General features: G+C 40.7%; 1 protein-coding gene across 2 annotated transcripts in view; it reads left to right on the top strand.

The window, feature by feature from the left end:
- Nucleotides 1–10,059, top strand: part of LOC148033469 (uncharacterized) — a 32,385-nt gene extending 22,326 nt beyond the window's left edge. For both annotated transcript variants that reach the window (XM_087682309.1, XM_087682310.1), the window contains one exon: nt 9,232–10,059. In XM_087682309.1, coding sequence (XP_087538435.1) covers nt 9,232–9,333 — 102 coding nt within the window. In that variant the 3' untranslated portion in view covers nt 9,334–10,059. The remainder of the gene's footprint in view (nt 1–9,231) is intronic.
- The last annotated feature ends 2,927 nt before the right edge of the window (nt 10,060–12,986 follow it).

Below are 12,986 nucleotides of genomic sequence, written 5' to 3'. Positions count from 1 at the left end.
ACTATCCAAGTGGCACCTGCTGCATGAGCATTCTTCAGCATGTAGCATTCCATCTCCACCTCACTCTTCTCTTGTTTCCTTTTTTTGACCTGAGAGGGGGAGCTGAGAAACCCTTCACCCTTCACCCGTAGTTTGCGTTTTCTGCGTTTTGCATTTAGGGTTTGCGTTTAGGGTTATAGCTCCAAAAAGGGGCGTCATCCTAGACTGACTTGCCTATTTATAGGCCACTCTCTCATTCATTCCTCACGGCTGATTCATTCAGTCCGTCACCTCTTCTCTCCAGCCTCTCCACTGCCCTCACACCCCTTCAGGAGGACATTGTGGTATGTGGTTCGTGGCTGTCTTCATTATCTTCCTTGTGCTACGACACCCTTGTTCCCTTGTATCACATTCACTCCATGATTCAGAATTTCATCACTCCATTCATCAGAGTTTTTTTTCTCTTCTCTTCTCTTCTCCATGTTTGCGAAGTTCACTCCGTGTTCCTCCCCACAAACCCTACTATGTCGCTGGTACGTCATCTTTTGACATCTTTTTGATCATGATACTGCTTGATTCTTGGGAGACCTTGGTGGTTTCTCTTAGCAATAACCCCAGTCTCTCATATGATGGTGTGAGGGGTTCAATCTTGAATGAAGAAATTAGATGTACGTCCAGTGGAGAAGGTAGCAACTCAGCTTATAATGTAAGAGGCAGGGCTAAAAAGAAAAATGCAAATGCTGGATAGAGAAATAGAAGCAAGAGCAAAGGAAAGGAAAAGAGTGACATTACTTGCTATTAGTGTGGTCGGAAGGGCCACAAGAAGCCTGATTGCAGGTATTATAAGAAGGAACAAGAGAGATAGAAGAGAATGCAAGAGACAAAAATAAGAAAGAGAATAAGACAAATGCATCTGAGGCAGCCAAAGGCAGGGAAAAGGCCAATGTGGCCTCCAGTGTATCCATAGAGGAGCTTTCGGATATAGAGGCTGATGTATTATGTGTAGTTGATTATGATGCCCTTGTATGTCACATGCAGGATATGCAGATTACCAAGGCTGATGTGATTGATGTACTTTTGTCAATTGATGATGGTGTCACTCAGACTTGGATTGTAGACTTTGGTGCCTCTTTCCATGTAACTCCTTGCTGGGAGTGTTTCGCTATGTTCAATGTAGGTAGTTATGGAAAAGTATATTTTGGAAATAACCATGCTTGCAGCGTTGATGGGATTGGCACTGTACATTTGTCTTTAGACAATGGACAAGAGCTTGTGTTGAAAGATGTCAGATATGTACCTGGCATAAAAAAGAGTTTACTATCTGTTGGTCAGCTTGACTTGCATGGTTACACTATACTGTTTGGTGGCAGTTTATGGAAATTGAAAAAGGGTTCCATGCTAATTGCAAAAGGAACCAAGAAGGGCACTTTGTATTATTTGCATTGTAAAGCTTTGAATGGCAAGTTTCTTGCAGTTGTTGAAATTGGTTGTCCTTACCTCTTTGAAAAGGGTTGATGGAAAGACTCTAAACTTGACTTTTGTAATGAGTGTCAGTTTGGAAAGCAAATGAAAAATTCATTTTACTCTGGTGTCTCTCGTAAGTCCAATGTCTTGGACTTAGTGCATTCTGATGTATGTAGTATGCTCGTGAAATCGTTGGGTGGTGCTGCATATTTTATCTCTTTTATTGATGATTGTTCTAGAAAGATTGGGGTTTATCTGTTGAAAAAGAAAAGTGAAGTGTTTGCAGTTTTTAAAACTTTTCATGCATTTGTGACCACTTAGACAGGTAGAAAGCTTAAATGCTTGAGAATTGATAATGGGGGTGAGTTCACATCTATTGAGATTAAGTCCTTTTGTGACTTGCATGGAATTAAGAGGGAGCTTACAACTCCTTGCAGTCCTTCAAATGGGGTGGCTAAAAGATATAATAGGACTTTATGTGAAAGAGTGCGGTGCATGCTGTCCACCACTGCTAATCTCCCTCATGAATTTGGGGGGAGGTACTTAAAACCATGGTTCACATTTGCAACCGCTCTCCAAACAGGTCCTTAACTGGCCTCATATGACCATTCACGAATTTTCGGTTGTGATGCCTTCATGCATGTTAGAGATGAACGAGTGACAAACTTGACCCGAAATCCACCAAAGGCATTTTTATGGGCTATGGTGATGAGGGTGAATTTGGCTACAGAGTGTGGCTACCTCAGTCTAAGAAAATTATTCGCACCCGTAATGTTGTGTTTAACGAGGCAAAATTGCTGAAAGGTACTTTAGCCTCCAATGAAGACACGAAAAGGGTCAAATTTCAGAATTTGCAGCCATCTATTACTCCATAGACTGAAACTGATGATCAACTGGTTATTTTTGAGCCAGATGATGATGGACAACAAATAGAAGCAAAAGGAGGTCATGGACAGCAAGATAGACTTGCTGATTATGGAAATGTAAGTGTTGGTAATGAAAATGAAGGTGCTATACAACATGAACAGCATGCTGAAAATGGTTTACAGCAGCCAATAAATGCTGAAAATAACATACCTCTAGATGTAGACCCAATTCCTGAAAATGTAGATCATTGGGTACGCATGTCTACACGTTTAAGAAGGCACCCTCATAGGTATGACCCCTCTTTGCTCTATGTGATGCTTACAGATGAGGGTGAGCCTCTTACCTATAAAGAGGCCAAGCCAGCAAATTCAGCGGTAATTGGGAGCTAGCTATGTAGGAAGAGATTAAATCTCTGTATTCTAATGATACTTGGGATCTTGTGTCCTTGCCCAAAGGAAGGAAGCCTCTTCCAAACAAATGGGTTTACAAAGTAAAGACAGTTGATGGGAAACCCAAGTACAAAGCAAGACTGGTTGCTAAAGGGTATGCACAGAAGGAAGGGATTGACTTCCAAGAGGTCTTCTCACCTGTTGTGAAGATGGCCACTCTACGTGTGCTTTTTGCTCTCACTGGTGTATTGGACTTAGAGCTGTACCAAATGGATGTAAAAATAGCTTTTCTACATGGTGACATTGATGAGGAAATCTACATGAAACAGCCCGAGGGCTTCGTAGTTCCTAGAAAAGAGCAGATGTTGTGTAAACTAAAACGCAGCTTGTATGGGCAGCCAACAGAAAGGGATAAACCTGAAAACATAGGGACTGATCAGTAAAACAGAGTTAAATGCAGCCGTACAAGCTGGAAATGGTTGGCCATAGAAAAATGGAGGATAGGCTGATCAAAATGCAAACTTCTTGGGCATGTTACAAGCTGAAAACAGGTCGCAGCAGTCCGATAGGATCAACAACAGCACTGGAAGCAGTTGGCAGACTTGCAACAGCAGGTGTTACGAGGACATGCATTTTTGAAACCTCACTTAACATGTGGATTAATTTTTAATCACATGATTAAATAAATGATACACATGTGAGGTGCAATTGGGGTTAAAGTAAATTTACGAGCCTGGGACCCAAAGAAATCACGGGATGTCAAAGGCAAAAGTTGCTATAAGTTATGCTGCACAGGTACTTGGTGGTATCTGGTGCCAGTTCTTGGCCTAGGTCATTCATTTGGCCATAAGTGTCAGTTGGGTGACACTAGAAAAGTGGTGTTTAATGGTACCTAATGCCAATCTGATGGTCAAAGATGGTGCAGAAACACTCGGGAATGGAAGTTGCCTAGCCAATTTAATTATTGGCCAGTCAGATTATTTTTCAGGGCACCAAAATAATTATTAGATTAATTTTCAGTATTTTAAGACTGAAATTAATATTTAATTATGAAAAATGCTGGAAAAACCATTTGAGAAGGCTGCCACTTGTGAAAAATGCCCATACAAGTCTAAAAAACGTCTTTAGAGGCTGGAGAGAGGCATTTCTATAAATTCAGCTTGCAAGAGAGGGAGAAGAGACTACTGGTTTGATTTACAGCCATTGGAGGACCTTCTGAGGCATCCAGGGGCAAAAGAAGACCAATCAATAGCAGGAGACAACATCTATAGGTTGTTGAGGCAGGGCAGCAGCAGTAAATGACTGTTTTTCTTTAGTTCTTTGCATTTACATGTTGTTGTGGCAGGGCAGCAGCTGCACTTGACTGATTTTCAGTCATTCTTCGTGACAAAACTCTGAATTTTCTCTCTTTATAGCTTTCCCTCTCATCTCCCAGCCATTTCACAGCCTTGCTCCGAAGATCTCAGCATTTGGACCCTTTGAGGCTAAGAAATTGCAAATTTCTTTGCTATAAAACCTAATTTACAGCAGAAATTAGGGTTTAACAGCAGCCTTGGGAAGCGTACCAGAATTGGGAAGCTGCAAGACTTGAATTCAACAAGGCTTAAGGTGAATTTCAGCTGAATTCAGATGGAGGAATAGCCAGCTATTGAATTTGGGGCATTTCGTCATCTATGAAGTGGGTGAAGGCCAATTGAGTGCCCGAATCAAGGGGCAAAATAGATTGAAGACTTGTTGGTCACTTTGGACAGCAAGGGGAGTTGAAATACCGAAAGGGATTGGAAGAATCCCATTGTAAGTCAACTTTTTCTTCAATAGATCTAAAGAATTATCGAAAGGGGCGCCAATTTTGGGGCCAATCAGGTGTGCATTGTCCAAGATCAGTAGGTAAATTTGTATTCTCAGATTTGCATTTATTGTTTACTGTTGTAATTAAGTTGTAATCAGGGATTTACCACCCTATCCGAGGAGGAAGGCTGGTTACAACAGGCAACAGTACTGCAAGACCTAACACAGACATTAAGCACCACAGTAGTGGTACAAAAAGTTTGACACTTTTATGCTCTCTCATGGGTTTTTGTGGCTATTTATAGTCATTCTCCACTAGGCAGTCATTCATATTATCATCTTCCTTCTTCCCTGGTAAGTGTACACTCCAACTCCGTCATCTTCATCTGTCTCCAGTGTTGTTGTCATGATTAGCATGATCTAGTGCCCTCACTAATGTTGTGGGCCACGTGCAGGGAGTGATTAGTCCATCATCATTGTATCAGCATTCTTCTTCAGTCAGTCCAGTATTCTTCCCTCATCTTTTGCTTCCTCTCTCTCTCTCTCTCTCTCTCTCTCTCTCTCTCTCTCTCTCCTTGCTTCTCTCTATGTTCGTGTTTCTCTTCCGTTGCACACTCTCACATGGTATCATCGCCTAAGTGAAGACAGTTTAAGAGTTTTTGCACAAGAGCAAGTTTTCATTGGGCAGCCTAGATTTCCAAAATGTAGAATTTCAGCCTGTGTTTATTGCATTTATAGCCTGAACAGGTAGTCCATTGCCCGTTGTCGTCCCTAGGCAGCCAAGCAATAGTCTGTAGAGACCAGGCGGCAGCTTTTCTGCATCAAGCAGCATCATCTTTTACATTTTACCCAAAACACAAATTTGCGTTTTTGCAGGTGTCCGTTTCCTAGTGCAGCTGTCCGCATCTTTTTGTAGGTGACAGCTTCCTCAGCCTTAGCGACAACTTTCTGCTGTTGGTGACAGTTTTTGTTAGCCTGCCTATTTTAGGATGCGAGTCTGTCATCTCCTGGTTGTGAGCTCCTGTCAAACTCTGGCAGGAGACAGAGGAGCTCTATCAGTCCATTCTGCATTTGTGTGTTTGGATTTCCTTCTCAGGTGGCAAGCAGCCTGTTTTAGGGCATTTTCTGCAAGTTGGCCAGATTTAGGGCCAGTCGGCCAGTTTTGGCTGGCCGCCAGCAGGTCAGATGGATTCGGGGGGTGGGGGCTATATATAGCAGCCCCCCCAGTCACTCACATGCACTCTCTTCTGCAGATATCAGCACTCTATCTCATGTTCCTCTCCGACATTGGTGCTGCCATTCATTTCAGCCTGATTTGGTGCCCTCATTGATGCTCCGGGCTGTGCAGGGATTGATCAATCCACATCGTTGTATTCAGCATTCATTTCAGTCATTGCAGTATTTCTTCTTTCATTTTCTGCTTTCTGTGTGTGTGTGTATGTGTGTGTGTGTTTGTGTTCGTGTTCCTTCTTTCATTGCACACTCTCACAGTTTTTTGTGCATGTGATGGCCTCCTAGTGGCAGGCGACAATTGTTTCTCTATGAAACATAGCTTTTTGGGAGTTTGCAGATTCGAAGGTGTCTTATCGCCAATTCTTTGCTGACTCAGAGGATGAGGTTTCTATTCCTTTGAGAGATAGAGAGATTTTTATGCTAGTTGTTAGGGCTCGAATTCCATTGTCTATTTAATACTCTTTCATACCTTAGTACTTTTATGTATGCAGGGTTTTCGAATCAGCATATGTAAAGTTACTTTATATGTCATATGATGTTTCACCTGAAAGTCGGGCGTAGGTCAAAAACGTTAGGCAGTTGTATTCGATTAGATGTTGTGTGATCAGGGATAATAGACAATTTAGGACAGCGCTCTGATATGCTGGCTGATGTTTGCTCCTATTAGTCTATGCTTGTTTCTTGAGTAATATTGCTGTTTTTTCTTTCAAGCTATTCAATCAGGAATGGCTATGATAATCATAAACTTTGTGATATTCCTATGGATAGTAGTTCTGTGTTACTGAAGATGATATGTGTTTTATATCTGAGTGCTTTTCTTGAATATTATGTGTTCATGATGGTGATAAATCTATTCAAGAAGTTTTTTGTAGTATTCGGGTCAATTCAGGCTGATCAATGTATCTTGGATTGTTATGGTGTTTTGAGGAGCCATAACACTAGTTCACAAGACGAACGGAGGTCTCCTAGCCCATGTGTATGTGATCCTACTCCTCCTTGTTCTCTCCATGTTTCACAGAAGGCCCATTCTGTTGGCCTTCATATGCCATTCATGGCCCCCTCGTTACAGGTGCTTGTACTTCCTTCTTTGCCCAAAGAAGACCGGCTTGATGGTTCCAACTACTCTCTTTGGTCGTGTAAAGTGGAGTGTATCCTTGATACCTTCGATCTTTGGGAGTTTGTTACCCACCCTATTACTTGTCCAATGGAGGATCTCACCGTTGGATCATCAATGGATCATGCAGCCTTATGGGATCAGCTCAACTTTAGGGCATAATCTTTCATCTTTATGAGCTTACAGGATTCTGTCCTAGTGCATGTGCGCAGGTTGCGGAAAGCAATGGAAGTGTGGACAAAGCTTGCTTCTTTGTATCATCAAAAGACATTTGCCCATCGGATTACTCTTGAGAAGAAATTATGGATGCTTGCGATTGATGATTCTCCTTCCATGAAGGATCATATTAGCACGCTAGAGAGCATGAGAGATGAGCTTGCGTCCCTTGGCAGGATGATCTCTTTATAGGTTATGGCTATGATTTTGACTCAGCTTCCATCTCCCTAGATTGATGTCTTCTACACTAGCCTTCTTACCTCGAGGACTTGTGAGAAGCTTCTATTAGAGGAGCTTACCCCACTTGTTTTGGAGCATGATGAGCGCATAAAAAAGGTAGCCAGTGGATACACCTTCACCAAAGCTTTTGTTGCAAGTTCGGGAGGGGGGAAGAAGAAGAAAGAAAAGTCAAAGGCTAAAAGACCTGAGAGTTCTTCAGGCTCCGACTCTGACTCGGAGAAGCCTAAATGCCCGTACTGTGGGAAGGGGACACATTCAGAGAGGAAATATTGGAAGAAGTATCCTCACCTTCGTTTGAGAGCAAAGGATGGAGCTAAAACGTTTGAGCCTTCTACCTCTACTCCAATGGTTACCTATAAGTCAGTGTTCCTTCATCTTGTTGATTTAGAGGAGCCTTGTTCAGTGTTGCCTGATCTTTTGAGAGGTCTAGCGCTTCTAATCATATGACTCCACGAGACGATTTGTTGCAGGATCTATGTCCTTTTGAGGATTCAACCACTGTTGGTGACATTGTATCAGTGCCTATTTGTGGCGTTGGCACTTTGCCTTTATTTTCCAACCACGCATCAAGCTCCCTTTCACATGCCCTTTATGTTCTAGACTTCGACTTTCCACTTCTCTCAGTTTATGGCCTTACTAGGCTTGGTACTCGGGTTGTCTTCACCTAGGGGTTCCCAAGATCGTGAGAAGCTTCTTCATTAGCAGTCTTCATCGACGGACTTCATTGACATTGGCATTTCTCTTGCCACCCTAGGATCCGTTTCTTCCTTGCCTTTCGTCACATCTAGGATTTGATAGGAGATGTTAGCAGTCATGTTTGTCATGCCTTGACATCTCTTGCTGGTGAGCCTCAGTCAGACTCAAACAAGGACTTTTGGAGCTTTGACAGGTGTATCATGTGTTTTGATGGGGGAGGCTACTCATTCTAGAGTGGCTATCTGGGTGCATTTCTTTTGTTTGTGGAGTTCCAATGTGTTTCCCATTCTTTAGATTTTTCCGTCAAGGTCTCAAGAACATGTTTGCTATGTTTAACTGGTGGTTGCACATCAGAACCGGGCTTGAACCTCAGAACAAAAGACCACCATCTCACTACAAGGAACCATTTCTCCCCCCTCCTCAGCCCCAAAGCCTCCACTGCCTGGTCGATGAAGGCAGTGTTTTAACTCTGGCATGCTGTGAGATGCAGTGTTCAGCACTGTTCAGTCCTGATAGCAGGCTGCTGCTGCTGCTCTCTCTCTCTCTCTCTCATGCTCAATGTGTGTTTCACTGCACACCAGCTGCAGGGCAGCCTGGGCCGTGCACTAGCACAGAAGACACAGGGCAGAGCAGTGAGGCACTGGCCAGCCCAGAGCAGCTCAGGCACAGGCCAGTGCCCCCCGCAAAAAAAAATCCAAAACCCCCTTTTTGTTTTTCTCGCTTCATGCATTCTCGCACATTTTTGCTTGATAGCCAGTTTTTCTCTACATATTCCTCTACATATGTTGATGCTACTTGATATGCTAGGTTTATTATGTCTCTTGCAATTGGTAGTCAAATTGATCTTCCCTGCTTCTGATATCCTGTCTCTTATTGCAAGGCTCCTATTTCAGAATACTTGGATTGTGTTGCCTTTCTCACCACTGATTTTTTCGCTGCTCTCTCCTTCCTCCTCATTTCTAATTCGGACTTGTTGCCTCTCAATTTGATTATGTGTGAACATAGACAAGACCCCAAGATAACAAAGTAGCCAGGATACCACAGAGAACATTATATTTGAGTTGCTATTTGTGGCATTCATACAGTTCAATATATCATATTTCTATCTTTAAAAGGAAAAAAACATACAGCTCCACATGACCTGAAATCATTGATTATAATTTGGTTGGTGCAAATTTCAATGTGAATGGTTATATGTAACTTTGATGCGAGACCAAGTAACTTGATGTTTCTTGTCACATGCAGCCGTTGGTGAACAACTCCTTTGCCTTTCTGTGGACAATCTATTTGACCTACATGGCAAGCTTGAAGAAGGTGGCTTCTATTTCCACTAGGGAATTCAAATAGCTTCACGTGCCCGGCTGTTCTTTATGTCTTTTTCTGTATGGTCCCTTACCCGTGATGTTGGGGTGCAAAGGGTTTCGCTTTAGTCATGGAGGAGTGTTCCCTTTAGACAGAACATGTAATCTGGGAACTTAGGCCTTTCTTGAGATTTCATTGGAGCTGTTTCACAGTCGCCCATTCATTGGCATTGGCAAGGGAAGAAAACGGAGGTTATATCTCATTGGTTATTGAACTTAGCTGCCCAAAGCTGCCCAAATACACATACTAAACTGAACAATTTGAGTCTACGGAAATAATATAAGTGAATGCAGACAGTTGCTGATTGTAAGAGAAGCATTTCACCTTAACTTCGTTGAATCTGCTTGCAGACTTAGTAGATTACGAGTCTCAATCAGAAAACTCAGACCAAAGGAGAGAATCTGGGCAAAGAATGTCCTCATGTAAGGAGCCCTCAAAGTGTTCTTTTGAGCAGTAGTGAAGGCATTACTTCACACTTTTTAACTTCAATATTTGCAATGAGATATCGAACTCTAAAAGGAAGAACGGACATGAGCTTGTCATTTACTACCACTTATAATGCAGCACTTCAACCTACCAGAGTTGATTCAATCAAAGGAAGAATGAATGTGAGCTTCTCATTCACTTCAATAGTTGTAATACAACATTTCAACCTACTAAGGGCCTTTAAACACGAAGAACTTACAGCATAACAATGTTTCAACCATAGATGAGCCATTTTTTTCCTTGAAATAAAATAATAAGCTATATTTATTTCATAAGACTAATCTTAAATTAAGCTAATGTTGACGCCTTGAATATTAGATTCAGATTCTCTTTACTCAAATCTCATTGGCACAAAATCTAAAAAGTGATACAACTTCAAAATGTCAAGCTCATTTATAACAAGATGAGTTAGTGCTATAAGTCATGCAAACTTGGTGTTGTTAGTAAGCAAATAGGTGAGCCACTAAATAAAGTAGGTATGGCTTTGTTTGAAAGAATAAAAATATAGAGAAGGCGGCTCGTAGCCATCTTGTCCATAACCTTTACATGCAAGGCAATAGGTGACTCTTTAATGTTTGGATGGCAAGTGTTTGAAAGAAGAATGAACCTTAGGGGAACAAGGTTGGTAGCCATCTTGTCCACCACCCTTTACATGCAAGGCAATAGAGAACTCTTTAATCTTCTAATAGTAGGTCTGTTGTGTGCATTCATTTATATACATTATTTGACCAACAAAGCATATTCTAGCCCTTCTTCATCGATTGGGGGATTTCATGTAGGGCCGTATCGAGAAGTGCATGGACAAGTTATAGGCAAGAAATTTTACTGGCCAAAGAAATAAAGAGCAAGCAAGGATTTGTAATAAATGTAATTAAATAAGCCAAAGTGGCTTAGCAATGTCTGTGAGGGGGAGGGGGCAATAGGAGGTGGTGTGTGCTTGCCATATAAAATCAAGGTTTTCATTAGTTCTTTAGCATACTACCAACAAACAACAATAGTAAGTATTTTTTGGACATAGACTGTATATTTATGACTCTTACTAGAAGATACCTATCATAGAGGAGGTTGTGAATCCCTACCAAATGTGTGGCATTAGAAAATTGGTGTTGACTTGTCAAAGAGATTGCATACCTTTCATTTATTGAGATTATTGAAGTTTCTCCTGTCAATGAGTTTCCTACACAAGGTCCTCAAATAATGAGTGCAATGAAGCCACTTATAGACGTTTCTCCATGAAGTTATTTGACCATAGATTTTGGGGTGAATATCCTATTAATATATTGGTAATTAATCTAGTAGGAATCAATTATAGATAATCTATACCCTAAACTTTCCTACTAAAGGGTAGCCAAGTAGCTTGCTTAAATGAGTATCTAATTCTCTCCACTTTGTAAGATATTATTTGTGTGTCTTAAAGGGTGATTGATATATTTCTTGAACAACACTAATTCATTTATGAAAAGTCTAGTTTACATTGTAAATGTTGATTAGCTAATATCATGTTATTCAAGTACAAAATGATACCCTAACTAGTAAGGCACCATTTGTATTGAGTATCCAACTAAGATTAACTTGGGTATCCTCACCAATTTTATATTTGCATATGTCTAGCTCAATTAAACTCAGTAGATGGGTAGCTAACTATGAACAACATGGGTACCCACATAGAAAATTGTTTGTGCAAGCACTTCAAAAAATCGGAGCAAGAGTGCCCTATGCTTTTAGTGAGGGTTCCCATCTAATGAGGATACCCATGCAAGCAACCATTAGCTGGCAAATAATTAATTCAAGAATTAATGGGTACCCATGCCATGTGTCTTAATCGGGTATCCTCAATAGATGGCCACCTATTTGTGAATGGCTTTGGATATCTTGTATACATACATTGGTACATCTGCGAGATAGCCTAAGCATTGACATGTGCATCAATGCTTACACTTTAAAGCCATGCCATCTATTAGTCATTTTACTAAAACTTACCTAGGGTACCCATTTCACGAGGATACCAAGCCATTGAGGCAAACATTCATTTAGTGAGATATGTATTCAATGAAGATACCTAAGTTTCATTAATAGATGCCCATATATTTAGGGCTCTAATCACAAATTTCAAGTCACTGCATACATGGAAGCTATCTATGAACAACACTTTATTCCAAGCATTTTGATGAATAGGAGTAAAATTATAACAAGGATTACATTGCTTGATACATTTTCTAATACTAACACTACCCGTATATCAACATCTTTGTTTAGGTATAAATAGGTCTCCATGTATTGAGGGATCTAGTTTAATGAGGAATTCAAATGCATTAACAAAATAGATATGTGTTCAAGAGATAATACATTGATTGATACATCTCCTACATACATAATGCTAGTACTACCAATATAACAAGTTTTTTTAAAAGGGAATTGGCACCATGACTAGTAGGGATACCATTTGGATTTAGTACATACTCAATATAAATGGGACAATGATGAGTAGGAATACCAATTGGATTGAGTATGTACCTAAGACCCTCTTGCATATCCTTAACAAATTGGGAAACTTCTTGCACCTATCAACAAGATGCTTAGGAATGTTTACAAAAAGGGAGAAATAAATAGCATACTCAAGGTGATTGGCAACCTTATCCTATTGTGGTGCTTGGGATATGTTACCATATTTCGATAGTGATGTGTGTGAATGCAGTTAGGACTGTTGGGACACTTTTTTCCCTTTCTAAGAGGTTTTTTTCCTAGCAGTGTATATATGCCTACTCACTTTTAGGGCATACTTAGTATTGTAAATATTATTTATTGATGCCTCTTAATAGACTTTGAGTTGTGTTTTCTTAAGCTTGTTCTTTCCTAAGCTATGTACATCCATTTTGTGCAACCTTAAATCCAAAAATTGGTACAAAAGCAAGTTGATTTGAGAATTTGAAGGCTAGCAAATCCTGTGGGAAAACATCATAGGAACTTGGCAACATCATATATTTTTATTTGGGTTTGTTTCGGCCCCTGTTTGCACTACTTCCAATACTATGCAAGCTATTTCTTCCTCTTGTGCAAATCTTTTGATAGTAGTCAAATTTACAAGTAAGGGCTCTTGCAGTCTCCTTGCTCTATATCAAATGTTGGTTTGTACATGATATCCTCTATCCAAG

This window comes from Lygodium microphyllum, chromosome 7 (assembly GCF_053477565.2).
Source record: "Lygodium microphyllum isolate KBCC chromosome 7, Lygodium_microphyllum_v1.1.10, whole genome shotgun sequence".
Lineage (NCBI taxonomy): Eukaryota > Viridiplantae > Streptophyta > Polypodiopsida > Schizaeales > Lygodiaceae > Lygodium > Lygodium microphyllum.
The sequence above is the reverse complement of the archived record's forward strand: the minus strand, read 5'-3'. Positions and strand labels throughout refer to the sequence as shown.